Raw genomic sequence first — 25,996 nt, forward strand, 5'->3', positions numbered from 1 at the left:
GGAGCATTTGAGTATTTATTACTTTCATGTTTAATATAATTTAATTATAAGTTTATACTATTTTTAATGTTGATAATGGCTGTGTTTAACAACTGGCTTGCAAAGTTCTTTAAAGATTTAACAACTGGTTCTCATTAGCCAGTACCAGCTGGCCCCAGCACACTACTAGATGCCCCTCTTGGCCATAATCTCATTAAAAATGCAAGTCACTATGCCATTCTTGTGGAGGAAAGGTTACACTGGTTATATTGACTTTCATTGTTTACATGTGACTGAGGGCTACACATTGGTAATCTGAGTTAGTTTGATTCCAAATGTTTGGCACTTATATTTTAAAATAGTCCCAGGCTTCCCAAGGATTGAACTTTGGGGTCCTGCTAAGACATCTGGTGCTCACACCACGCAGCCAATCTCTCCAACACATATCTCCTGTGGAGACAGGCCTTGCAACGTGGGGGAAGCAGGCTTTGTTACCAGAAGCTCATCAATGAGGTCTTGAGAGATCAGTTTCCAGTTGCTGCTATTCTGCCTTTTAATTTTCTTAGTTTGGCTTTATTGTGGTAGATTTAATTTGCTGTGGGTTGGGTGGTGGAACCTACCGTGTTACTGCTCCTGGTCGCATCACTGCCATTTTTGGCCTGAAATTTCCGAAGAAGCCAACTTGAATATGTGAATTCATTGTGGTTCAGATAAGAGCCATTTACACCGCTTTCACTAAGGCAGGTAAATAATAGAAAAAAATAAACTTTTGGCTTGTTTGGTGATATTTTACTGTAATGTAACATGACCTGTGAATTTGTGCTACATAAATAGCTTAATAAATGCTGTTTCCAATAAAGTAAGAATGCATTTGCTGAGTTATCTTCAAAACAGGAAATTGTTTCAAAAACATGAATCAAAATTTAAATATGCAGATGCTTATAGTCTTATCTTGCAAAAAATAATTCATATTTTCTCCCTTCTCATCTTTGTCATATTTGTTAAATTCTTGAGACCCAGGGTGGATTTGGGACGGCTTCTGAGGAGAGCTGCCTTTCCCTTAGAAGGGAGCCCCAGCTGACTGCCTGTTTCACACCATGGCTGGCAGGTCCCTTTCTTCCCCGGATATGGGTGGCCATGGTGCTTGCTGGTCAGGTGGAAGCCACACTGCTCAGCCATCTCTAGCCACTCCCTGTTGTGCTGTGGATGTGCCAGATCTCAGTTCTGCTCCACTAAAGTTATTGCCTCTGTGAGATAGTCATGTGAACATGCTGGCACTTGCAGCAGTGGAGGATTGTTTGAACCAGTCCTCCATATTAGAGCAAAGCTCACAGGCCTAGGGTGTGGTGTGTGTGTGTGTGTGTGTGTGTTTGTTTGTGTGTGTTGGGGTGGGGAGGTGTGGTGGGGGTGGCAGATAGGGTGTTGGAAACCAGTGCCCCAGCCAATGTCCAGCTAGTCTCACTGCACTGCAGGGGGCATGACTGAATGGACTGCTTCTCCTCTGGCTGCTAAGCCTTGGCCTGGGGCCTTTCTTGGGAAGTTTCCTGTGGGAATTTGATGTGGCCTGATTCAACCTTCCCAGAAGTTCTCCACCCTATGCATACTTTATTCCAGGAGGGCCAGGGATCCATTCAAGACTTTGGGTGCTGTGCGGGAGAAGGGACAATTGCTGGCCTCCTCGGGACACTGGGGTCATCCATTAAACAACTGCATCATCTCTCTGCAGGACAGGCTGGGAAGAAGTATCTTCAGCCATGCCTTTGAAATAGCTATTCCAATTGTGGGAATTAAAATAAATCATCCCAGCTCTGCTCAGGAGTTATCTGTGAATGTATTTGCTGCTTTCCAGCCACAGACATCCATTAATCTTGGATGTGGGCTAAAAGGAGCATGGAATCAAGCACAGCACACTTTGACATCAAGGTGACTCACTGTCAGCCTCTGGGTCCTGGGGTTTCACCCTTACACACTTAGACATCAAGGTGACTCACTGTCGGCCTCTGAGTCCCCGAGTCTCACCCTCCGAGTCAGAGCTGTGGGCCATGCTGCAGGAAAGTTGGCTCAGTAGAAGACAGGAATGGCTCCTGAGGGCTGTGTCCAGCGTGGCCCGTGGCCAGCCCATTTTGGACATAGAGAGAGAGAAGACCCCTTTCCCTAGAGCTCCCACCATGGCTCTCCAAGAACATACACAGGACGTGGCCAGTGTGGGCTCCTGCGTCACGTGCATGGCATCCAGCAAGGAGTCTTTCCTCTCAGCTGAAGCTGCCCTTCCAAGGAAGTGTGTGTTGGAAGAAGACGCTTCCGCATCCCACAACCTTGTTAAACATTCACAGCCCTGCTGGGCCAGAGCTGAGCAAAATGCGGCAGGCTCCGGGCCAGGTGGGGCTCTGGGGCCTGGAGCACAGCATGCCACCACTGAGGACCCAGCCCCAGGGACCAGCCCCCTCCTGGCTCCCTGATGAGAGGGAAGGCCTTGGCTATTTGTGTGGGCACCCTGAGGTGAAGGCCAAAACCCGAGACAGCGCTAAACAAACCCGCCAAAGGAGCAGCCTGTTATTATGTCTAAAGAAAAACAAAAGCAAAACTCCCTTTCCTATTTGCTTAGGGGAGCTGAAGAAGAGTCCTCCGGATTACATTTCCCTGTAGCTGAGCCGAGCCTTCTGTGGTCCACTGACTCACTTCTTTTAAAATAGTTACAAGAAGCAAGAGAAAATGAACCCAAAAGATAGTACTTCCCTACTCCACTTCTCAGTTTGTCTGATAGCTTTTGGCACTTTCTCTGCAGCCCAAGCACACGATGAGGTCATCCCTAAGCCCCGAGGACTGACCTTCGCTGGGAAAAATTCCCACTCTGAACACCACCAACTCCACTCCATGCAAACCTGCTGCGCAGCAGCCGGGCAGCTTCCCACTTCTCCCCTGCCCTCAGGTGTTAAATCTGATAATAGGAGAACTTTGGGAGGGTGGCAAGGCACCTGCCCCCCTAGAGGGGCCCCACTTTCGGTGTGGAGAGAAGAGCAGGATCATTGCCCATTTGCAACACCTTTACACAGTGGCTCTCACCACAGAAATGCCACGATTAAGACCGAAACACCACCCCTTGGCCAAATGGACAGACTATTTCTGGACTCCCATGGACCCCAGAATGAATGATGTGATTCTCCCCACAGCCCAGATCGGGGTGCAAGCCAAGCTCTGGAATTAGAAGTGAAGAGAGACACGGCCTCTCCTCTTCCTGCTGTGGCTGTGGCCGCTTTGTTTCCTGTTAGCCTCCTCAGCTGGGAAAAACAGAGGCTGGGAAGAGTAGGTTTTGGAAGAAAAGTTAAGACTAGAAAATATTCCAGGCCTCTTGGATGAGGTTTAGGGCTCACATGCAATGTGTGCAATGAGCTGGCCAGGCGTCAGAGCTCCAAGAAAGTGCTGTGTTGGTCCTTTTGGGGGTTTGCACACCAGCCCTGCTAGCTGCAGCAGTGAGGCGCGGAGGTTCCTGGCAGGGCTGGAAAACCCACTAGAGAGCTGCAGGGGGATGGGTGGGAGCCCTGTGTGGGTGGTCTCAGCTCAGCATCTGCATGGAGCAAGCAGAGTGTCTGGGGCAGAAGCTCTTCCCATAGACAGAAGCAGCCCAGAGGCCATGTGAGTGAGGAGGACAATCGCTCACCATCGGAGGGGCTTCACTCCAAACTAGCCCCAGGGAAGTAGCCCATAGGAAACATCAGAGCAACCTGGCCATGCAGCCCTGCCCCCAGGCCTGAGATGGAAGCCACTTCTCTCCCAGCTCTCCCACCCAAGGCTCATCAAACCCCTCTGAAGTGCCAAGCTGCCTATCTTTAAGGAGGGTTCACAGTGTATAATTTTTGAGAGGATTAGGAAGAACGTATATAGATTCTGGGGAAAGAAAGACCCGACTCAAGGGACTTTGGAAAACATTGTTTGGGCCCCAAATTGTAAAGCTTTTGTCTTTACAAAAGCAACCGTATATAAACATTGCAATCTAGTAAGTTGTTTCGTATGGGGTGAGGATGGGAACCATCCTCCCAAGTTGTCCTGGGAAAACCACAGGGCTCACCTGGCCCCCAGATTTCCCTGACTGGGCCAGGAAGATGCACAGAGCACAGATGCTGGTTAACGAACTAGCTCACTAGAACATATTTAAGTATTACAAAGGAAAATCAAAGTCCATTGAATTACCATGGCCTGTAACAAATTGCCCCAGAAACTAGTGTGTAAAACACCTTTTCTTATGCTCACAGTTTCTGTGGGTGGGGAATTCCAAGACGGCTTGTCTCTGCCTTGTGATGTCTTGGACCCCAGCTGGAAGACTTGAAGTCTGGGAAGCAAAATTATCTGAAGGTAACTTCACTCACACATATGGTGGTTGAGTGAGACCTTTGCTGGGGCTGCTGCCTGGAACACATCTATGTGGCCTCTCCATGTGACCTAGGCTTCCTCACAACATAGTGGCTGAGTCCAAAGGAGAAAGAAGACAGAACCAGGAGGAAGTCACATCTTTTATGACCTGGCACTGACAGTCACAAAACATCACTCCTGTGCATTCTGTTGATTGAAGCAGTTACAAAATCCACCCCAGTTCAGGAAGAGGAACCCTGTCGTGCTATCAGAAGAGCAGATGGGTTGTGATATAGATTGGTTTGGCCATCTTTGGAAAATTCAGTCTCACACAGCCCCACCTAATCTTTCTCCTCTTTCTTGAGGACAACATTGTTTTTTCTCTTGGGTGTGATTGTTTTCAGATCTCCTTTGTGCCTTTTGATACATAGACAATATAGAATTTGGTCAGTGCTTTTGAGGGAATGTGTTTAATTTTTACATAAGTGGGGTCATCTATCTATTCCTTGTATCTTGTGTTTTCATTTAACATGAATTCACTTATCAGTATGTATAGATCTCTTTCTTTTTTTTTGTGGTGTAGTATACCACAGTTTGATTATGTTGTAGTTTCTTTATTTTGATGGATCTTAGGAAAGATCCTGTCTTTATTTCTATTATACACAATGCTGCAATAAATATTTCTCTAGGTGCTATTTTATGCACATAGCACATAATGTGGCTGTTCCCTAGGAAAGAGATGATAGTAAACTGTTTAGGAAGCGCCTGCCCACTTTTAACTTTAATGGGTACCACCAAACTTTTTGAGAAAGGCAAGGTACACTGTTCCAACAGAGAATAAAAGTGTTCATTTCCTTACATCCTCACCAGCACTGGGTATTGTCCATCTTTTTAACTCTTACCTATCTCATGGGTGAAAAATGCTATACTGCATACTACACATTTTTAAGTTGTAACTCCCTTATTACAGTAGGACTCAACATCTTCTCATATGTTTATCATCCCTCTGCATTTCTTCCCCTGGAAACTGCTTGCTCATTTGCTTTTTTTTCCAGTTCCACTGAAAAGCAGAGGAATGCAAATTAAAACAGTGAGTTTTTTTAAAGCAGTGAAATTAGAAAAGATGACAAAGTTTCTCAATGCTTGTGAAGATTAATATTGTTTAAGTTGAGAAAAACCACCTTGTAATTACAAATGTTAACATATTTTCTTTCTACACATTTTTCATTAAAGCATAAGCTCTGAACCATTATGAAAATATTCTTAATTGTTTTACATGAAGTGACACCAAAGTTGATTCAAAAAAATAGCAAATATAATTTTTCAGCATAATTTGTTGGCTGAGTCTCCTTTCCTCCCAGACTTGCTGTTTACTTTGCCACTTAACAATTCTCCATGGTGTCATCTCTCTCTGAACTGCCTTCCATCCCCCAGTGACCCACTTATTTTCTGTGCTGGCCGCCCCCTCTTGTTTTTGTAAGGCAAGTCTTTGTATTTATTTGTTAAAAAAGGGTGCACTTATACTGTTTCCTCTTTTAGCCAGGGGACATAGTCTTCTGTTTAGGTCAGTTGTGACTTTCATGGCTCAGTAGAGCACTGTGGTGTCTTCCTCCACACAGTGGCCTCACATTCTAGAGAGGAGGATATTCCTCGGTGCTGGGTATGTGGAGGATGTTGATGTTGCTTGTGGAATATTGGGATTATTTTCAATCCATCACCTATTTGAACTGTTTAGTATTTGGGATTCAAAGGAATAGAGTTGATGAGACTGACCAAGGGTGGGAAGAGATTAGCCACAGAGGGAAGTGGTAAGAAGCTTGTTGGAGGAAATGAGTGAAGTGCCAGGGTGTCGCAGAGCAGAGAGATGGCAGGTGAACATTTTATCAGGCTGATTGAGGCTGAAGCATGGTTTGTGCAAATGGAGAAGGAAGAGGCAACTCTCAGAGTCCTAGTGGGAGAGAACCAGCCACCTTGGAACTGCAGAGATCCAGGGAGCACAGAGGAGGAAGCTCCCAGAGGGAGTAACGCCTTTTTGAGCCCAACGTGTTCATCAGCTATTTACCCATTATTTCCCGAGTGCTTGTTAATATGTAAAACATTGATCTAGACACTAGAGATATAATGAAGTGGAAGGAACGAAGGAAGTCCCTACCCACCTAAGCTTACATCTAAGGAGAAGACAGATACAGGAAAACCCATGAGATACTCACACAGACATTATATACAGCCTAGGGTGGTAAATGCTATCATGGAAAAATAAAGCAGGATAAAGTGACAGAGAGCTGTGGGGCCAAAGAAAGCTCTTTTCCTGGGGGTGCCAGGCAGGCTCCTCTGACCAGGTGATGTTTCAGAGGAGACCAGAAGGAGAGGGAGCCACACAGGAACCTAGCGGAAAGCCTGGAACAGGCACAAGGAAGAGCAAGTGTGAGAGCCCAGAGCCCGTGAGGGGAGGATGCTGGGCGTGTCCGGGAGCAGCGAAGTGTCTGGAGTCACAGGAACTGAGCAAGGGAGTGAGTAGAGGAGAGGGGAGGGGTGGGGTGGGGTGGGGTTGTGGAGGGCTGAGGAGCCTAAACAGGGTCAGCGTGGGGACTTGAGATAGGGGAGAGAAGGAGAGATTTTCCACACTGGGGAGCAGGGTCATTTTATGTTGGCTGATGACTGTATGTATGTGAGCCTATGTATGGTTAATTAATCTGGCATGAGTTTGTGTGCATGTATGTGTGTGTGGTTAAGTAAATATGTGTGTGAATTTGTATGTGTGAGCATGTTATATGTCTATGTGAACACACGTACATATGTTTATGTTACTGTGTGTGCCATATGTGTTCCAGTGTATATGTGTGTCTGAGTGATCATGTGTGCGTTTCTTTGTGTGTGAGTGACATATTATGGACATGTGTCCCCTTCAAATCTCATGTTGAAATTTGATATCCAATGTGAGAGGTGGGCCTAGAGGGGGGTGTTTGGGTCACCGAGACAAATCCCTCATGAAGGGCTCAGTGCCACCCTCGTGGTAATGAGTTCTCACTCTTAGTTCTGTGAGAACTGAGTGTTGAAAAGAGCCTGTCACTTCCTCCACTCTCTCTTCCTTCCTCTCTTACTCATGTGATCTAAACACACCTGCTCCCCTTCCCCACCTGCTGAGAATGGAAGCTTCCTAAGGCCCTCACCAGAAGCAGATGCTGGGCTTCATGTACAGGCTACAGAAACATGAGCCCAATACACTTCTTTCTTTTATAAATCACCCAGCCTCAGGTATCCCTTTGTAAGCCACACAGGTGGACAAAGACAGCGATTCCATGCATGCTTAAGTGTGTACAAGTGTCTCTGTGTTTATGTGTTTGTGTTTTTATGTGTGTCTAAGGAGTTAAGAGTATGTGTGTTTTGTGTTTGTGTGTGTCCATGATAATACACAAGACAGAAAAGGAGGTCCCATGGGGAAATGAGAACATGTTGGGAAGCCTCTCCTGATATCCAGGCTCAGCCTCTGCCCTCGCCATGGGTCACAGAACAGACCAGTGCCATCGATGAGGTCATACAGTAGAGCTAGGATCTTAGCGACCATGGGGAGCTCAGTGTCCACTCTGGCTGGGGCCAGCTGGAGGGCTTCAGTACAGCCCCAGCCAACTCTCACTGAACAGCTGGAGCACCGAGACCCTGGGCACTCATTTCAAATCATGAAACGCCACTTCACAGACCACAGGGGAGAACAGTCACCAACCGATGGGACCACCCTCAGCTTGAGCAGCCCTGAGTCCACCGAGGAAAGTGTGGAAGTGTTCTGGCCAGGTAGGTCAAAAGAAAGGCCTAGAAGGTCAGCCAGCTGTGCTCCCTGGGAAGGAAGCCCTGATGGGAAGAGACAGTGCCAGGTTGCCTCCTGATACTGTTACCAAATGGTTGTGTTGACCATAAACATAGATGTGGAGGGAAAGGAAATTGATATTTATGGGACACTTGGTATGACTGAGGCTGTTATGAGTATATAAGGTGTTTTTAGGGGATATGAGGATGAAAATGTAAAATGTTTATAATTATGTATTTATTTTAATGTGTATTTGAGAAAACAACACGTCAATCCTGTGATTTCAGTAGTGAAATAAAAAATTCCTTTATAACAAAATGATGAAAGTTAATATAGAACATCAATTTGAAGACCATTGGTACGTGTCTGTGGGCAGCACCTAAGTGTCACACCAGCTCTGGGGGCCCAATGGCTCCACCACTCATTCAAACTCCGTGCCTCTGTTTCCTACTCTGTTGAATGGGAATCCTAACAATATAATTTCTTAGGGTTGTTTTGAATATTAAAGGAGCTAACACTTGGCAAGCACTTCCATAGCAAGAGGGGCACAGTAAGTGTTGAAGGAGGTAGTGAGATGCCCCCCTTGGGAAGGTGAAGACAGGTCACAAATGTTGAAGAGGACAGTGGGTCTGGGTGGCTTGGCCAAGGCACTTTGTGTGTGTTGTTTTTTAAATGGGCTTTACTGAAGTGTCTTTTCTGCACACAGACTTCAGCAATTTTAAATGCACAATTTAAAGAAGTTTGACACATGTACATTTGTGGAACCTCCAACACAATCATGATAAAGAAGATTTTCAGAACCCCTAAAAGTTCCCTTGTGCCTTATTATGGCCAATCTCCCCTCACCCCATCCCCAGCTCTGGGCAACCACTGAGCTGTTCTCTGTTCCTAAAAGTTTGCCTTTTCTAGAATGTCATCTGAATAAAATCACATACTACATGGATTCTTTTTTACTTTTTGTTCACATTCTCTTATGACTACATGGCCTTTTTAATTGGCTTCTTTTATGTAGCATAATGCATTCAGGATTCATCCGTACTGTTGCACGTCTCAGTGGTTCATGGATTTAACAGGTTGCATCATATGGATGCACCTCAGTCTGCTTACCTGTTCCCCAGTTGATGGTCTTTTGCTTGGTGATTACTCTAATACATTATTTGATCCTTATCATCATATCCCTAATGTGTATATAACTCTCTTATTCGCCATTTAATGGTCTTTCTCAGTAGAGTCAAGGATTTGGTGATTGCATTCATACATTATTCAGTCATTACCACACCCTATGTAGTAGGCATTATCACCATCTCCATGTTTTCAGAAAATGGGCAGAGGGGGCGGTGTTTGCCCAAGAGCTCCCAGAGCCTGTACCCTTTCAGAGTCTGCAGCTCCTGAAGGTAGATGTGGCATTGATCCCTTGGGGAGCACTGATGACAATGTCCTTCTGCTTCTCAGGGACTATACAGACAGAAGGGTCCTCCCCACGGCCGGGGCCTGCCATTTCCCGGGAGGAGGCCCTGTACTTCACTTCCACGGCCCGGGGGATGCTGGGCTGGAGCAGCTCCCCATCCTCAGAGTCCTCCGAGTACCAGTCCTACTCCCAATACCAGTCGTGCTGCTCCTGCATGCGCGATGAAGACAACGCTGCTCCGCAGAGTGTGTGTGCCTTCTACACGCACGTGCAGACCGTGCGGGGTGTGGCGGTGGCCTGGGAGACCGAAGCCGGCTTCGAGCCGGTCAGCAGGAAGCCCCGCATCCATGAAGCTCAGTTCATCAAGAGGCAGAGGCGGAACGGCTCCTCCTTCGAGATGGCTTCCAACACCGATCTGCGCTGGGACCTGGAAGCCTGCAAGAGCAACTGCAGCCCCGAGCCCGAGGACACAGAGCTGCTGGAGGGCTGCCTGCAGGAGCTGCGGGCGCCGCCAGACTGGCTGGTCACCACCAACTACGGGCTGCGCTGCGTGGCCTGCTGCCGGGTCTTCCCCTCCCTGGACGCTCTGCTGGAGCACGCCCAGCATGGCATCCGGGAGGGCTTCAGCTGTCAGATCTTTTTTGAGGAGATGCTGGAGAGAAGGCGGGCTCAGGGCCAAGCACATGACCAACAGCTGGAGGAGGAGCAGAGTCCTTCAGACAACAGCGAATGTTCCCGGCCCCAGGGTGAGGTGCTCTCAGCACAGCAGCAGGAGAAGCAGTGAGCCAGAGGGGAGATACCCAACCCTGCCCTCACCTCCAGTGCCTGGGACTGCTCCTTCCCCAGCCCGCAGTATCAGAGCCACTAGGGCAGGGAGAGAGGACCAGGGTCAGGGGGAAGGAAAGGCATGGAGTGTAGAGCAGCGAGTGCCGGGAGACTGGAAGGAGCCCCCTTCCTGCCCTAGGCACAGCATCTCCACCAGAGTCCATTTCAAAACCCAAACCCAAACAAGAGGGCTTTGAGTGTTTCTGATGGCAGGCACAACATCTGAAACCCACAAACGCATGGCCAGAGGGATTTCTATTTTTGCTGGTGGAGCAGGCAGGTCCACACTTGCTAAGTAGATGCGGGTCACAGGACAGCCAACAGCAAATTACTCTTCAGCCCTATTTTTTTCACTATTATGAATCTGTCATATGCCCTAGTTCTATGTCTTATGTTATTGGGATTAAACTTGAATAACACAAAATTGAATGCAGTGACTAATTGAGTGAACCATGCTGTCGTATTGGACACATGGGAAGTTGCCATTTCCATAGGTTACAAACTAGCACAAACACCTGGAGACAGGCAGCTTCTCAAGGCAGAGCAGGAGGCTGGGGATGTCCTTCCGACCTATGAGTTCATCTATGTCAACTATACATTTTTAAGTGTTGTCACGAAATTCATCTTCACCCTTCTCCCTGTCTCAGGGGGCTGTGTTCATTCAAGAAAAATTAATCGTGGACCACTGTGTGTTTGACATGCTGATGCAAGATATACTCCAGCCTCTGTTGCTTCCAGTTAGAATGGGCAATTGCAAGGCAAGGGGATGAATGCCATCAAGGAGGTTTGGGGAGCCTAGATGAGGGGCCCCAAGTTCAAGCTGTTCGATCAGGATAAAGAACTTTCCAAAAATGATGATGCTCCCAGGGGCTTAAAGGAAAGGCTAGACCAGGGTTCTTCAACCAGCACTGTTGACCCTGCATGCTAATTATGTGCTGCGGGGGCTGTCCTGTCTGCTGCAAGATGTTTACTGGCATCCCTGGCCTCTACCCATCTGATGCCAGCAGCATCCCCTGCCCCACCGTTGTGAAAATCACAAATGTCTTCAGACATTAACAGATGTTCCCTAGGGACAAAATCACCCCCGGTTGAGAACCACTGAGCTAGACAAGAACAAGGCTGTGAGGAGAAGAAACAGACATGATACATTTGGGGAATTGCTAGCCACTTGATCTGGCTGGAATGCTGGGGGTATTTGTCTCTCGTATCGTTTATAAAGATGTGTCAGGCACTGAAGTGGACATGGGGAATAAGTGAACAAAGGGAAAAAGGCAAACATGGATGCTGCTCTGTGGAGCTTATAGCCTGAGGGTGTGCATGTAACGTAATTATTAAAGTTCCCATTTCATGACCTAAAGGGTCCTGTGTGGCCGGGCCTTTGCTACTTTCTCCACACCATGTCTTAGCATTCTGTGCCTCACTCACCGTGCTCCAACCACATGGGCCCCTTTCTTTCCTTAAAGGATTCAAGCGTTCGTGCTTCAGGGCCTTTGCCCTTGCTGTCTTCCCCAAGTAGAACGCACCCTTGTCTGTCTCTCTTCTGGCTGTCCCCTTTCTCATCTTTGAGGTTGCAGCTTAAATATCTCTTTTTCAGAGGGTCCTTTCCCAATCACGCTGCCTTAGCATATGCCTTATTCTAAGTGTGGATGGTTTTAAGAAGTGACATGATCAGATTTATATTTTAAAAAGCTCACTCCATAGCGTGTGGGATATGGATTGGGATAGTAGCAAAAGAAGAAAATGAGAAGTGGAGAGATCAATTAGGAGGCTGTTGAGGAAGTCCAGGCCGGGAATGGTGGTGACTTGGACCAGGCTATCCCAAGCCAAGAAGGAGAAGAATGGATGCCTTCAGGACTTATTTGGGGAATAGAATCCAAAGGCCTTGGGGAAGGCTGCAGGTAGGGGTAGAAGAAAGGGGTTTGTCATGGTGGATTCCCAAGTTCCTAGGAGGAGCAAGTGTGGGTGGCTGTGCATTAACTGATATGGGGAAATTTGGACGGTGATTTCCATATGAGTGTGTGTGAGAGTGTTTATGTGTGAGCATGCATGTCTGTGTTGAACGTGCATATCAGCATGTGTCTGCATGTAGACATACAGGCATAAGTGCTGGAAGGCAGGTGACAGAGGTGAGTTGAGACATGGTCAGTTCTAAATGCTAATGGCACATTTGAGCAGAGATGTTGAGTGGGAAGTTCATGTTATTTAGAAGATAAGTCTAGATTGGAAATGTAAATGAGAAAGTTAACTGCAAATAAATGGTACCATATTGAAAAAGCACAACAGTGGATGGATGACACTAACTAGGGTGCTGGGGTAGAGTTAGGGTGAGCCCTGTGAAGTAGGGAGGAATGGAGTGAGGAGCATTTCTTAGGAATTTTCTTCAAAGTCAACAAAAATAAGAAAAGATAATTTTCAGGAGTGGTGAGCAGTGTTGAATGCTAAGGAGAGTTGGAGTGAGCTGAGGACACAGCGCATTTCATTTGATGCACGAGGTTGCTGACAGTTCTGAGGAGAGCAGTCTCAGCAGCTGAGAAGGGCAGAGGTCAGACGGGCACTGTTCAGCAGCAGACACGAAACAAACTGCTGGAGGTAAGCATTGGACATCTCTGCAGGCAACTCTGATTAGAAAGGAAAGCAACAATGGCTGTAGCTGGATAAAGATTGCGGAGAGACCAAGTTTATGCCGATGGAAATGATCCAATAGAAAGGAAGAGACAGATAAGGTGGAAAAATGGGGAAATCTAAGGAGAGGAGCCAAGCAGGAGAGAGGGAGCTGAGCTGACATGGAGAAACCGGCCTTGAAAAGGGCGGCTCCGAGCTCCTTGTTGCATGCAGATGGGCAGTTAGTCACATAGGGCTTTGGGGTCAAAATTAGGGAACTTGACCATCCATCCTGAAAACTACAAGGAGCTCTGGAGAAATCTGAAGTCAGATTTGCGTTTGTGAAGATCACTCTGGTGAAAAGGGTCAAGAGTGGATAAGAGCCAGCATCGTTGGTGACAAGGGGTTCAGCTGAAGTGTGGGTGGCAGGGTGAATTCAGGGGAAATTTAGAAGATTGAACCAGTGTGTGATGAGAATGGTGAGAGGAAGGAATCCAGAATGACTGCTAGGGTTTTTTTCTGGGTGGCAAAATGTCAGAGCCATTTGCAGACAATGGAGGAGAAGGTTTGCTTGGGACGCTGATAAACCCACCTTTGAACAAGCTGAGCTTGAGACAGAAATATTCAGAAGGGAGCTGGTCGTAAGGGTGTGGAGCTCAGAAGAGTGGTCGTCTGCCTGTGTGTGGTGAGCTGTGGCCGTGGTGCTTTCCATGGGCTTCATGTGGGATGCATTCCTTCTGCTGGTGCAAGTGCAGCAGGAAGTCATGAGGTCATCTCAGAAAGGGCATCAGCGGTGGGGATGATATCTTAACAGCCTTTTAAAGGTGCAGCAGAGGCCACAAACCTTTTGAATTTGGTGTGAAAGGAGCTTGAGGATCAGCAGGAAGTAAAAACAGCCCCAGTTTTATGAAACTCTTCTCGGAAGAGCTATCTGTTGTTTGGGGGGGCTTCATAGGCAGGTAAAGTCCAAGGGACACTGTAAGGGAAGGTGAGGCTCCTGAGCCAGAAATAGTGACTACTAATGAGGAGAATAGTTTTATTTTTAAAAAATCAGTATGGGAGGGAATTGAAATGAGGCATAATATCTAAGCTCTGAAATTTCAGCCTTTAAGAGACAAGTGTTTTTAAGTGCTAAATTCTGTATTCTAAGGGCAAAGCATCTTTTTAAACACTTTATGAATACTAAATCATATAGTGTTCTCCACAGTCCAATGAGGTGGATCCGACTATTGTCCGTGTTTTGTTGGTGAGTAAGCAAAGACCATACAAACTTCATATGGCTGGTGTACACCAGCTTGGCTCCAAGCCTATGTTCTAATCGTCACACAGAGATGCAAACTTCAGTGTAAAGACAGATGCAAGGTATTTAGGAAAGCAAATATATCAACTGCACAGGCTGCATTTTCTTTAGATTAAGTAGCAGCAGCTGCAGATGAAGGGAAACATGATGAGTCTTCAGGAAAAATGAAAGATGACAGCAACCTCGGGTAAGCAAACTATTAATGTAAAGGATAACTTCAGCTGACATGAATGGGGAAGAAGAGAATAACATTATTCTTAAGGTTGTGACTTGTTCTTTAATTATAACTGAAGCTCAACTGAGTTAAACATTCGTTTGTGGTTTAGACACATAATTTTGCAGATACCTGGGACCTCACAGACAATAGTAAGGGAACTCCTTCCAGAGGTGTCAGGGGACCTCAAACATTTTAAATTATGAACCACTTTAAACTCTTTATTTTCCAAAACCATAGAAGATGGAGCTCATGTTATAAAACCTACATAAACCTCATAACAAAGCCTGAAAAAGATGGCACTAAAAAAGTAGGCAATATGTTGATCTCACTTATTAACACAACATAATAGCTAATCTAGTTTAACAGACTACAAAAACAATAATTCACCATGACTGGCCTGGCATGGTGGACTCACGCCTGTAATCCCAGCACTTTGGGAGGCCAAGGCAGGTGGATCGCTTGAGCCTAGCAGTTTGAGACAAGCCTGGGCAAAATGGCAAAACCCCATCTCTACAAAAAACAAAAAATACAAAAATTAGCCAGGCATGGTGGTTCGCATCTGTAGTCCCAGCTACTTAGGAAACTGAGGTGGAAGATGACTTGAGCCTCAGAGATTGAGGCTGCAGTGAGCCATGATTGTGCCACTGCACTCCTACAGCCTAGGCAACAGAGTGAGACTCTGTCTTAAAAATAAAGAGTATTTCATCATAACTCAATTTGGGTCATCTCTTGACTAAAGATAGTTAAAAATTATTAATTCTAACAATGCTTCATATTGAAAGAAAATTCTTATGATTATCTCAGTGGATATTAAAAACAATCAGAAATAAACCAATGCACTTATAGTCAGCTGATTTTTCAAGAGTGCCAAGATAATTTAATGGGGGAAAGAATAATCTTTTCAGCAAATTGTGCTGGGACAACTGGATATCTGTATGCAAAAAGGTGACGTTGGATCCCTACCTCACAATATATACAAAAAAACCCCCTAAAAATCAAAAAGACCTAACTGTAGTAGTCAAAACTATAAAACTCTTAGAGAAAACATAGGTGTAAATTCTGAGAATTGAAAACATATGTCCACATAAAAACTTGTACATGAATATTCACAGCAACATTATTCATAATACACATAATTTGCCAAATACAGAAAGTAAAAACAACCTACATGTTTATCAGATGATGAAAGAATAAACAAAATATAGTATATCCATACAATGGAATATAATTCAGCCATAAAATGAAGAACTGATCCCATGTTACATACGGATGAATCTTGAAAACCTGTGAAGGGAAAGAAGCCAGACACAAAAAGCAACATAACGTATAATTTCATGTCAATGAAATATTCAAATAGGCAAATTTATAGAGACAGAAAGCAGATTAGTGGTTGCCTGGAATTCAGGGGAAGGGGAGGAATGGGAGTGACTGCTAACAGGTACGGGATTTCTTCTTAGGGTGATGAAAACGTTCTGGAATTAGTGGCAATGGTTACACAACTTTGTGAATACGCCATAAACCACTGAATTGTAGTATGTGAATTGTATCTCAATTTAAAAGACATATAATAAGTATAACAACCATTCGTGTAATAAGTTCCTTAGAAACTAAGAATAAGATTTTTTTCAGATAACATAGAATATCTCAAACAAAAGAGCAAAATATCTACATGTACTTCCATTAAAATCAGATAAAAAATGTCATGTATTACAATTTTTATTTGACATTGTTCTAGAAGTTACAACCAATGCATAAGATATGAAACAGAAATGTTGTATACAATAGACAGAAAATAATTTTCAGAAAAAGATAATATACTTTGAAAGTGCAAATGAATTAATTAAAATTATGGAAAAAATAATCAAAGGATCGATATATAAGGTGGATTTCAAGAACTTCCTTTTATATTAGACATGACTAATTAGGAAATAACATGGAAAATATTCCATCCAATAGATAAATAGCTATTAAAGGAAATATTGCAAGAGTGATGAAATATCTAAGTGATTATTTTTAGTTGGTAATTGTTGATTTTATTTCTTCTGTAGTTTTTATTATTTTATATTTTCTATATTGATCAAGTATAGCTTTTAGAATAAAAAGGCAATAAAACATTTAATCAAGCATTACTTTGTGTGCACCTATACTCTTAGCTACTGGGGAGGCTGAGGTGGGAGGATGGCTAGTACCAAAGAGGTAGAGGCTGCAGTGAGCTGTGATTGCAACACTGCACTCCAGCCTGGGTGACAGAGCAAGACCCTCTCTCTAAAAAAAACAAACAAAATATTACCTTAGTAAGAAGTGACTTTGGGGACCTCCTCAGTTCACACTTGTAGTCTGCAAGCCATATTGTGAGAACCCCAGCTCTTAACTTCTTAATCCTTAGTTCTTGAGAATTAAATTAGCTTTAATTTTAAGAGCACTTTATAATAGATGATGGCCCAGCCAACTCAAGGCAATTAAATTACACCATTCTTTTTGAGATGTGCCCTCATTGTTTACCACGGGTGAAAGCTATGGGTGGAATATCTTGAGAGAGAACCAGGGTGGGAACTCAGTTGACAGAGGGTAAAGATGATGAGTCTGGGGACAGAAACAAGATGGCGTCAACAGGACCATACAAGAAGAAGTGGAAGTTGAAGAGGATGAAGGAAAGATGAAGTTCAATAAGGCAGATAGAGGTGGGAAGAGAGAAGTGGCAGATGTTAAGAATAACATGTAATGCTTTGATCTGAAATGTGACATCACAATGGGGTCCTGGAAGGGGGATTGTGGGGGAAAACGAGGGTCATGTCAAAGATGGTGGAGTCCTGACAGACCTTTCATGAGGGTTTCTGTGGTGCTCAGTAATGGGTTAAATTGTGTCTTCCCAAAATTCATATGTTGAGGGCTGGGCACGGTGGCTCATGCCTGTAATCCCAGCACTCTGGGAGGCCGAGGTGGGCAGATCACTTGAGGTCAGGAGTTTGAGACTAGCCTGGCCAACATGGTGAAACCCCATCTCTACTAAAAATACAAAAATTAGCTGGGCATGGTGGTGGGTGCCTGTAGTCCCAGCTGCTTGGGAGGCTGAGGTGGGAGAATCACTTGAACCCAGGAGGCGGAGGTTGTAGTGAGCTGAGATCATGCCACTGCACTCCAGCCTGGGTGACAGAGCGAGACTCTGTCTCAAAAAAAAAAAAAAAAAAAAAAAATCATATGTTGAATCCTAATCCCTAGCACCTCAAAATGTGACTGTATTTGGAGTTAAGGCTTTTAAAGAGGTAAATTCATATGGGAAGGCCTAATCCAATATGACCAGAGTCTTTATAAGAAGAGGAGATTAGGACCTAGGCACACACAGAGGGAAGACTGCATGAAGACACAGGGAGAAGATGGCATCTGCGAGTGGAAAAAAGAGGCTCAGAAGAAACCAACCCAGTGACACCTTGATCTCCGACTGTGTCACAGAACTGTGAGACAATACATTTTTTATAGTTTAAGCCACCTGGCCTGTGGATTATGGCAACCTGAAAAAATGAATATAGATTCTGAAGAGCAGGAGACAGAGACAGAAAGACAGCAGCCACAAAGGCTCAGGGAGGTCCACATTTCAGGTAGGGAGCCTTCCCAGGTGGGGTCCTTAGGGGCACAAGCACGCGGTGAGCACTCTGTCCACATTTGTTGATGTGAATGCTGGTAATAGCATAAATGCATTTGGGAGCAAGCAACTCACTTTTGGTAAACACAGGGTGGTCTCCGGCCTGAGAACAGAGGGTGATGTGGGCCCATGTCAGAGGGTTTTGCAGAAAGAGTCAGGCGTGTGGGCATGTGGTGCTACTTTCAGCCTCAAATACTTCCCTCCCTGTGACCAGAAGGTCCCACAGAAAAATGAGCTGGGCACAGGGACAAAGACGATGTGCTGAGCTGTAGAAAAGACAGAGTAAAGAGATTCATGAAAATGTCAGGTCTACAGCCCACAGCCTGGGTACCAGAAGCCAGAGGCCATGTGTGCATGTGTGTGCATACATTTGTGTGTATGTGTGTGTGTGTTACCTGCTGCTCTGCACTGGGCCATGCTAACACCTAGCTTGGGCCGAGCACAAGGACCCTGTGAAGAGGCTCACAAATGACTCCTGACTCCTGAGGATTTATGTACCGTCTGCTTCTGGACTTGCTGCAGCCCCTCCAAGCACAGCCTCAAGGACTACTGAGCTGGGGTGCCATCAGTCTAGGGAAAAGAGAGTGAGAATTTCCTAAAGCAATGTTTGGCAAACTTGACTACTATTCTTTTCAAAGGCCAAGAAACATTCCTATGGAGCCTGCCTTGACTGCAGCTATTGCTGTGGAAATAAAGCAGCACAAACACAAACAGCTAAGCTTATAGTTGCTTTACAAGTGCAAAACAAAAACCAAATGTGTAAATTAAACACAATTACAAACAGCAATAAAACTCAAACTAACAACATTAATTTAATGTGACTATGGGTGTTTGTGAAACCAATTTGCTCTTCTGTGAATATGGAACTGAATGCCATTCAGATTACCCTGATGGGTGATGGGCTGTCATACCAAGGGCTGGGAAGTGAGTCAGAGCCTTACAGCAGTCGCATGCTGATAGAGCTTGATGCCTTTACCTCCACAGGAGTCAAACTGCCACCAGTGTCAGACTAGCTCATCCTAGACTTTGATTACAATCCATTGCTTCTCTAACACTTTTAGTCTAGATTTGCTCCAAGCTGGGAGTCTTTGTGTCTCTGTAGAGGACTTACAGAGGTCTTATTCCCTTATTTCTAAGTTATTAAGAATGCAGAATGGGAATTTTCCTGAAGCCTAAGTCTTCTGCTTGGATTCACAAAACATCAGAACTATATTTACTGTAACATCTTTGACATGGGGAGGAAACACTTTATAATTAATAGTACCTTACAATAGATGAAATAATGTAATATGTATGATACTGATCAATAATTACATGATGCCTATGACAGCATATATATAAAAACATTGAGATATCATAAAAGTCATAAACAAGTTTTGGTTTTAAGTTTTACTCTGAAAAAAATGAAAACTTAAAGTTGCAAGAATAGTATAATGAATTCCATATGCTCTTTATCTAGATCTACCAACTTTCCCTTTTGCCTCTCTCTCCCTGTGTCTCTGTCTCTCTTTCCATATATATATTATACAATACATATTATAGATAAACTTGTTATTTTTGCTGAACCATTTAAGAGTAATTTACAGTCATTCTATTAACACCAGATACTTCAGCATGGATCGCCTAAGAACAAGTGTAAAGGCATTCTCTTTCATAATCATGCTCAGGAAATGTATTGTATGTAGTGTACAATATAGTCCATTTGCCAGTCGTACCAATAATGTCCTTTTTAGCATTTTTTTCCTGATACCACATCAAGGATCTAGGATCATACATTTCATTTAGTTGATAAGTCTTTTTAACCTCTTTTAATCTGAACAGTTCTTCAGTCTGTCTTTCGCTCATTGAATGTTCAATGAAAGTAGAAGGCATGGACTGAGATTTTTAGTCTTATGCATCAGTGGTCAGTTCTAAGATGTTTTCTTTGTGGTCAGTTTTATAGACATCTGTTTGGTTCCTAGTCCTTCCCTCATTCCAATCACCTCCATCTGGAGCCTTCTAGGAATCTGGGGCCATGTCTTTCCGTTTCCTGGGAGCTGGTCCAGGTTGCTGCATCCAGCTGGCCTGCAGAGCCCTTGGCATCAGCTCACAATCACGCCCCTCTATTGGGGTTACCAATGAGGTTGGTTAGAAGCTATTTCTATCTAGACATCCTGTCAGGCCTATAGCTTCACACTTCTGTACATTTTGGGAAAAACAGTGCACTCCGTACTCTTTCCCCAGTTGTGCAGGGAGAAGACAGTGCTGCAGATTTCATGTAAACTCTGCCCCAGGGTCTTTAGGCATATCTTTCTGATTGGATGGCTGCATTGTCTGTAAACATGATCTCTCCTCTTTCTTATCCTTTCCCTGCTCTCTCAGTCACAGCTGAAAACCACTTTTCTCTAGAGTGAACTCTCTTTTAGTGGCAATTCAAGCATGTAGCTGACTGCTTTTAGCTGTAAAATGCCTGTGAACAACAGGGAGGAGCAAATATTCAAAATTACTTTTAGAAACCTAGACTGAAAAAGTAACACATGGAAATCTGCTAAACACCTTAGAAGAGGGGTGTTTCCTTTTGCTTGATGGTCTTAGTTTAGGGATATATTTGCTGTATGCTAGGTCCATTACAAAACCATGCTGTACTCTTCCATCTCTGACCCAGGTTCTAACAAACAATTGGATAATGAAAGAGGAAAAGCCCCGGCCTGCCAGGTGATAGTGGGATGCACTTGTTTGAGAAATCTGGATTTCTAAGATTCTTTCAGTGGCAACTGGTAGAATCCAGGATTAGTTGAGTAGGCTCTCCATATACCTTAGTGTCCACAGGAATCTGGATCAACTTTAGAATGGTTTGAACGCCCATCTTTTTATGAGGTAAATAAAAAATATAATTTGATTATATTATTCTTCCAATTCAGTACAAGTGAGACCTGATAGAGCCAAGGTATGGACAAAGAAGTCTGTGGAGGATTTTCAAATGATCCTAAGCTTGTGAATGAGTGAGCAGGCAGCAGAGCTAAGAAAACCATTTGGAAGGCCTTTGCCAATGTAGTCCAGAAGAGCTGAAAGGCCAAGTCTTATCCGGGTCACTGGCTCTGTCTCCCATGAGGGCTGAGTATATTCCCTTGTTCCTGTGTTCATGCAGGAACAAGGTTTTACCAGGACGATCAGTTAGATTATATGGGAAGCTGAAAAGTACCAGCAGCGCACACAGCTGTAAAATCAGCACAATGTTACCTGTAGCAGAAGTGCAAGAAAAGCACTTTCTAGCCTCAAATCTTTGGCACAACCCCAGTTTGGTAAAGACGAAGCAAGTCAAGGGTGGCAGGTTGAATTTCTGCTCTGTTTTGCAATGAGAGTTGGATATTTAGCAATATACAATGACCAAAGCAGGAGTTGCCTCCTCCAACGGTGGCCAACACATCAAAGGAGTCCCTTCTGCTTTTCACCAACTGGGAGAGTAAATTGAGACCAGCAGGTTGAGGTGGGAGGTTACCAAGGATACCAAATAGCCCTGCCACATCTCTAGCTGCTCTTAGTACAGCCATGTCAAGATGCCATTTTACATGTGTCACCTTCACTTGACAAATGGAATTCAGAGAGGTTATGCTGCTCCAGGACCCAAGGCTGTTGCCCAGCCAGAGTGGGTCACAGATCCACTTTCAGAACCAGTGCTCCTCTTCAGACATCCTCCCTCAGTCTGCCAAACACTGCCCCAGGCTCCAGGGCTGAGTCAACAGTCTGCAGCCAGAGTCCAAGTTCCCAGTTCAGACATTTGGTGCCCCACAGAACCTTGTATGGGTCCCTGGTCTTCTTTGAGCCTGAATTTACTAATTTGTAAAGTGAAGCCTAGGACATTATGTGGATGGGACGTGAGGCTCGTTTGCTCATGTATGCAAATTGGTTTCCAAACTCTGGTCTGGAAGCCTCATTTGCTTCCAGTTTGCATTCCTGGCTGTAGGATTCCGTCTGACCCGAGTTCTAGTCCTCATTTCTTGTCCTTGGCATCACAGCCAAGGAACTTTGTTGCCAACTCACTGTCAGGTCCTTAGGCCCTTGCACCAACCCAAATGATAGATGGGGCTGCTTTCTCCAGCCTGGCTGCCTTGATGGTCAGTCCAGTCCCTGCAGGGCCCTGGTCCACAGATGAGTCTCCTAGCTGGAGGATCCCATAGGGTCCAGAGACCTCTGGAAGTGCCTGGGGTTCAGAGATGTCACAGAGCCTTTGCACCCACTGGCCTGGGGTGCCTGAAGGGGATGGTCCCTTTGGGGAATGCCCTGGGGCTCACACTAGTGGGCTGCACACTCTTTCCATGCCATCCACACCTTCTCACTCCCTTAGAGGGAAGGAGATGAGGGCCCTGTCTCCTCCTCCTCCTCCAGGGACCCACTCCCAACCAGGGCCCACCTGCTAGCTGCTGCTATCCCTCACTGGAACTGCACAAAGACCTCTCCTGATAGACATACACAGAATAGACCTAACATGCGCTTTTCTTGCTTGGAGATGGGTTAGGTTCAGACCCTAAGTTTAGAACAGTGGCAAAGAGACCAGGCATTGGCTCAGAGTGACAGGGCTCCGTGGTTATGTGACCTGGGTCTCCTTCATGTGGCTGCTTCTGCTTCCTTATGTATAGTAATAATAGTAGTGTTCACTGACACCCGTGAATCGGGTGCTGGGGCAATGCCTTAATGGGAATGGTGTCACTTGGTTTTCCTAAACACCCCAGGAGGGATGGGCCCATTTCCCCATTGTACAGGTGCAGGAAACTGAGGCACATGGAGATTACAGAACTGTCCCAAGGCCTGACCGCGGCGGGGTTCAGTAGAATCTGGAAAATCGCTTTAGCCCAGGCCTGGCTGAGGCACCGTAAATGGGCACTTTTGTTAATAGTTTCCACATATTCTGGGCTGGTCTGTGTGGACCCTCTCAGTTTTCCAAGGGTCAGCACCTCGGACTCCATCCTCCATTTCAGGGCAGCAGAAGGGGCTTCTCCTCCCTCAGCTTCTCCTTGGCTCCCGAGGGTCCTGTGGAGTGAGCGCAGGAGTCCCACGACCAGCAGGTGAGTCTCAGGCCAGAGGTTCCTAGACGCAGCCCCACCCCCTGGCTCCCAGATCCCGCCTTCCCTTAGGAATAAGTGCATCTGTGGGCAGAGGACCGCCGGTCGCACTGCCGCTGTGTGTTCTCTGAGTCACCAGCGATCACCTTGCAGAACCTCAGTTTTCTCATCTGGGAAATGGGGCTGGTGAAAGGAGACGCCACAGATCCTGGAGCGAACCGATCGTGTGGCGGCTCCCGCGCCCAGTGCGGGCCTCCGGACCCAGCAGCCCCGGCCCGGCGTGGCAGGCGGCCCAAGGGGCGGGCCGGGGGCGGGCGCGAGCGCGGGCTCGGGGCGGGCTGGCGGCGGCCGGGCCAGGCGGCGGCGCTCTCCCGCGTCACAGCGCCGGGCGGCGGCGGGGAGATGCGGCTGCTGGCACTGGCGGCGGCCGCGCTGCTGGCGCGGGCTCCGGCCCCGGGTAAGCGCGGCGGGGCCAGGCGGGCGCGGGAAGGGTGGGAGCCGGGCGGCCGCGCCTGGGAGGCCGGGGCTCCGGGCCTGGTGGGGAGGCCCCGCCACCTCCGGGCGCGGGCGGGGGGCGGCGCTGTCACTGTCGCCAGCGCGTTCCGGTGGGCTCGCGGAGGGTCTGGCGGGCGCGGCGGCGCCTCCCCAAGGTTCAGAGGACGCCTCCCAGGAGCGTGGTCCCCGTTCCGACCTCGCCTGGGGCTGGGCACTCTCGCAGCAGCCGCGATCTTCCCAGCGGCAGGCCCCGAGGGGAGATGCAGCAGGAGCGCAGCCCAAGTTGGTGGTTCGCTTTCCTTTTTTCCACGGCAGTCAGGACACACAACTCTTGGCAGGTTCCTCGGAGCAGCAACTTCCTTTTCACTCTCTTTGGAGAATTACTCCGAAGACAAGTCAGGAGCGGCTGGATCTGCCTTGGCCAGGAGGTGGGGAACGGGGACTTACTCGTGGGCCTTTTGAGGTGACCAGGCCTGGTGAGAGGGGCATCCACGGCTGGATGCAGCGACGCCTCTCCACCAGCACCCTGCTTTGAGGACAACTTCTTGGTCCACACTAGTGGCTTTCGTTCGGGTTTTACTGCTCCCACTTTAAGTGTCTTAAGAATTTTTCCTCTTTATTCCCCAGAGCCCTGTCTGGCTGCCTCCGGGCAGCAGGAGCCGTACTGGCTGGAATAATAGTAATAATACAGGTATCAATGGTCACTTTCCCTGGGTGCCTATCTGGGCCTATCTCATTTAATTACAACAACACTTCCAAGTAATAATGACTACAACACGTTTATATATCCAAGTATTTAAAAAAAAAAACATGAACTTGGTTAATCTCACCAGTAACCTCTGAAGGAGGTGCTATTATCATCCCTATTTTATAGATGAGGAAACTGAGGCTCAGCTCCATGAACGGACTTGCCTTAAGTCAGTAGGCTTGTAAGTGGTGGAGCTGGGATTTGAACCCAGGAAGCCTGGCTCTGGGCTCTGTCGATAACCACTAAACTGTGTTGCCATTGTTTTGAAAATTAGGAAACTGATGCTCAGAAGTAATTTTCCAAGAGTGATCTGGCTACCAAGTGGTAGAGCTGGCATTTGAGCCAGCATTAATCCATAGATCCCAGTCTGAGGAGGAGGCACTTGGATAACAGTGGGAAGAAATCCACTCACTGTCCCCCAGCTATGAGTGTAGCCAGGCTCCCAGTGAACCTGAAGTCCTTGCTGCGGGAAATGTACCTTTTCCCGGTTGTCACTGTCTTGGCTGGAAAAATGATGAGAAGTTTGCCTTGGACTGGTGGGCAGGGCCAGTTCTCGTGGTCTCTGTGGAGTAGCCAGCAGCCAGTGGTCCTTCCTCTCCCAGGCTCCATGACCACCTTCCTAATTGCAGGAGCTGTCAGAGTGGGTGTCCCAGAGATTGTCTTTTGCTGGGGATCAAGGGCATTCTCACGTTTCCAGAGCCCTCGGGAGCCTTGAGAGCTGGAATTCAGGAGGCTTTAGAGTCTGCCCTGGCTGTGCCCAGGGTCAGCCCTGGAGAATGATAAGAGCTCCTGCTTGTAGGACACTCACTGTGTGCCACCCACTATTCTAAGTGCTTCATTCATGACTCCTCACCACGATCCTGCTGGGAGGGGCTGGGAGACCCATTTTATACATAAGTATAGCTTCTTAACTGCTGTACATTTCTACTTCTCCATTTTGGGACTGAGCAGGACCCTAGTGGTCACCTGGTCCCATGTCTCATTTTACAGGAAGAAAACTGACAGACAATATATTTACGATAGCAAATCTGTAGGCTTGAGTGGTGGCTGAGCTGTCTTTGAAGCAAGATGGCCTAGGTTCGAATTCTAGCTCTGCCACTTACTGTGGGAGCTTGAACAAGGGCTTAGCCTCTCTGTACCTCAGTCCTCTTGTCTATAAAATGGGAATAAACAGAGTATCAGGATAAATTGAGAAAATACATGTAAAGGGCATAGAGTTTGTACCCGGCAGGTATTAGCCTCTATGATTAGGCAAGGTGATATTTTTATCCTGGATGGAGCTATTTTCAGGTGATAGGCTAATGTGAGTGAATCAGTCCATGGGCTAGGTCTGGCATCACCTCTGCTTAGTGCTCAGTAAATACTGGCTCCTGGTGCCAAAGACTGTTAAATAATATAACTGTATTTCTTTCAGAGATTTAGCTGTATGAATTCAGACTATCCTTTCAGTAAGAAAGCTCACTGCTGCTGATCACTACTGACAGTTTGCATTCCTTATAAACTTAGAGGCTCTGGTCTCCCTGAAGTGAGTGGGTACAGTTTCTTCAGGCAGAGAGGAAGTGGGAGGCACAGAGCCACCAGCACATCCCTGGCCT

At 46.3% G+C, this 25,996-nt stretch overlaps 2 protein-coding genes and 1 long non-coding RNA gene across 9 annotated transcripts in view; 2 read left to right on the plus strand and 1 right to left on the minus strand.

Annotated features, from left to right (window-relative positions):
- Positions 1-599: 599 nt before the first annotated feature.
- On the minus strand, positions 600-17,176 carry LOC129480885 (uncharacterized). The gene is made up of 3 exons (XR_008657175.2): positions 16,770-17,176; positions 5,229-5,386; positions 600-714 (listed from the first exon to the last, which is right to left on the minus strand). It is a non-coding gene; the product is annotated as an uncharacterized lncRNA (long non-coding RNA).
- FAM170B (family with sequence similarity 170 member B) lies at positions 6,970-10,785 on the plus strand. Its single transcript, XM_055275356.2, has 2 exons — positions 6,970-8,115; positions 9,581-10,785. The coding sequence occupies exons 1-2, from the start codon at positions 7,854-7,856 to the stop codon at positions 10,318-10,320; spliced, it is 1,002 nt and encodes a 333-aa protein (XP_055131331.2). The 5' UTR covers positions 6,970-7,853; the 3' UTR covers positions 10,321-10,785.
- A 6,306-nt stretch (positions 17,177-23,482) lies between the features above and the next one.
- The window catches only part of VSTM4 (V-set and transmembrane domain containing 4), a 102,473-nt gene continuing 99,959 nt past the window's right edge, over positions 23,483-25,996 (plus strand). For 6 of the 7 annotated variants that reach the window (XR_010120519.1, XM_063638067.1, XM_063638065.1 and 3 more), the window contains exon 1: positions 23,483-23,615. Coding sequence is in view for 6 of the 7 variants with exons in the window: in XM_063638067.1 (XP_063494137.1) it covers positions 23,561-23,615 (55 nt within the window). In the remaining variant the exon portion in view is untranslated. The remainder of the gene's footprint in view (positions 23,616-25,996) is intronic. The other variant, XM_055275355.2, reaches the window with a different exon arrangement.

This window comes from Symphalangus syndactylus, chromosome 4, assembly GCF_028878055.3.
Source record: "Symphalangus syndactylus isolate Jambi chromosome 4, NHGRI_mSymSyn1-v2.1_pri, whole genome shotgun sequence".
NCBI classification, from domain to species: Eukaryota; Metazoa; Chordata; class Mammalia; order Primates; family Hylobatidae; genus Symphalangus; species Symphalangus syndactylus.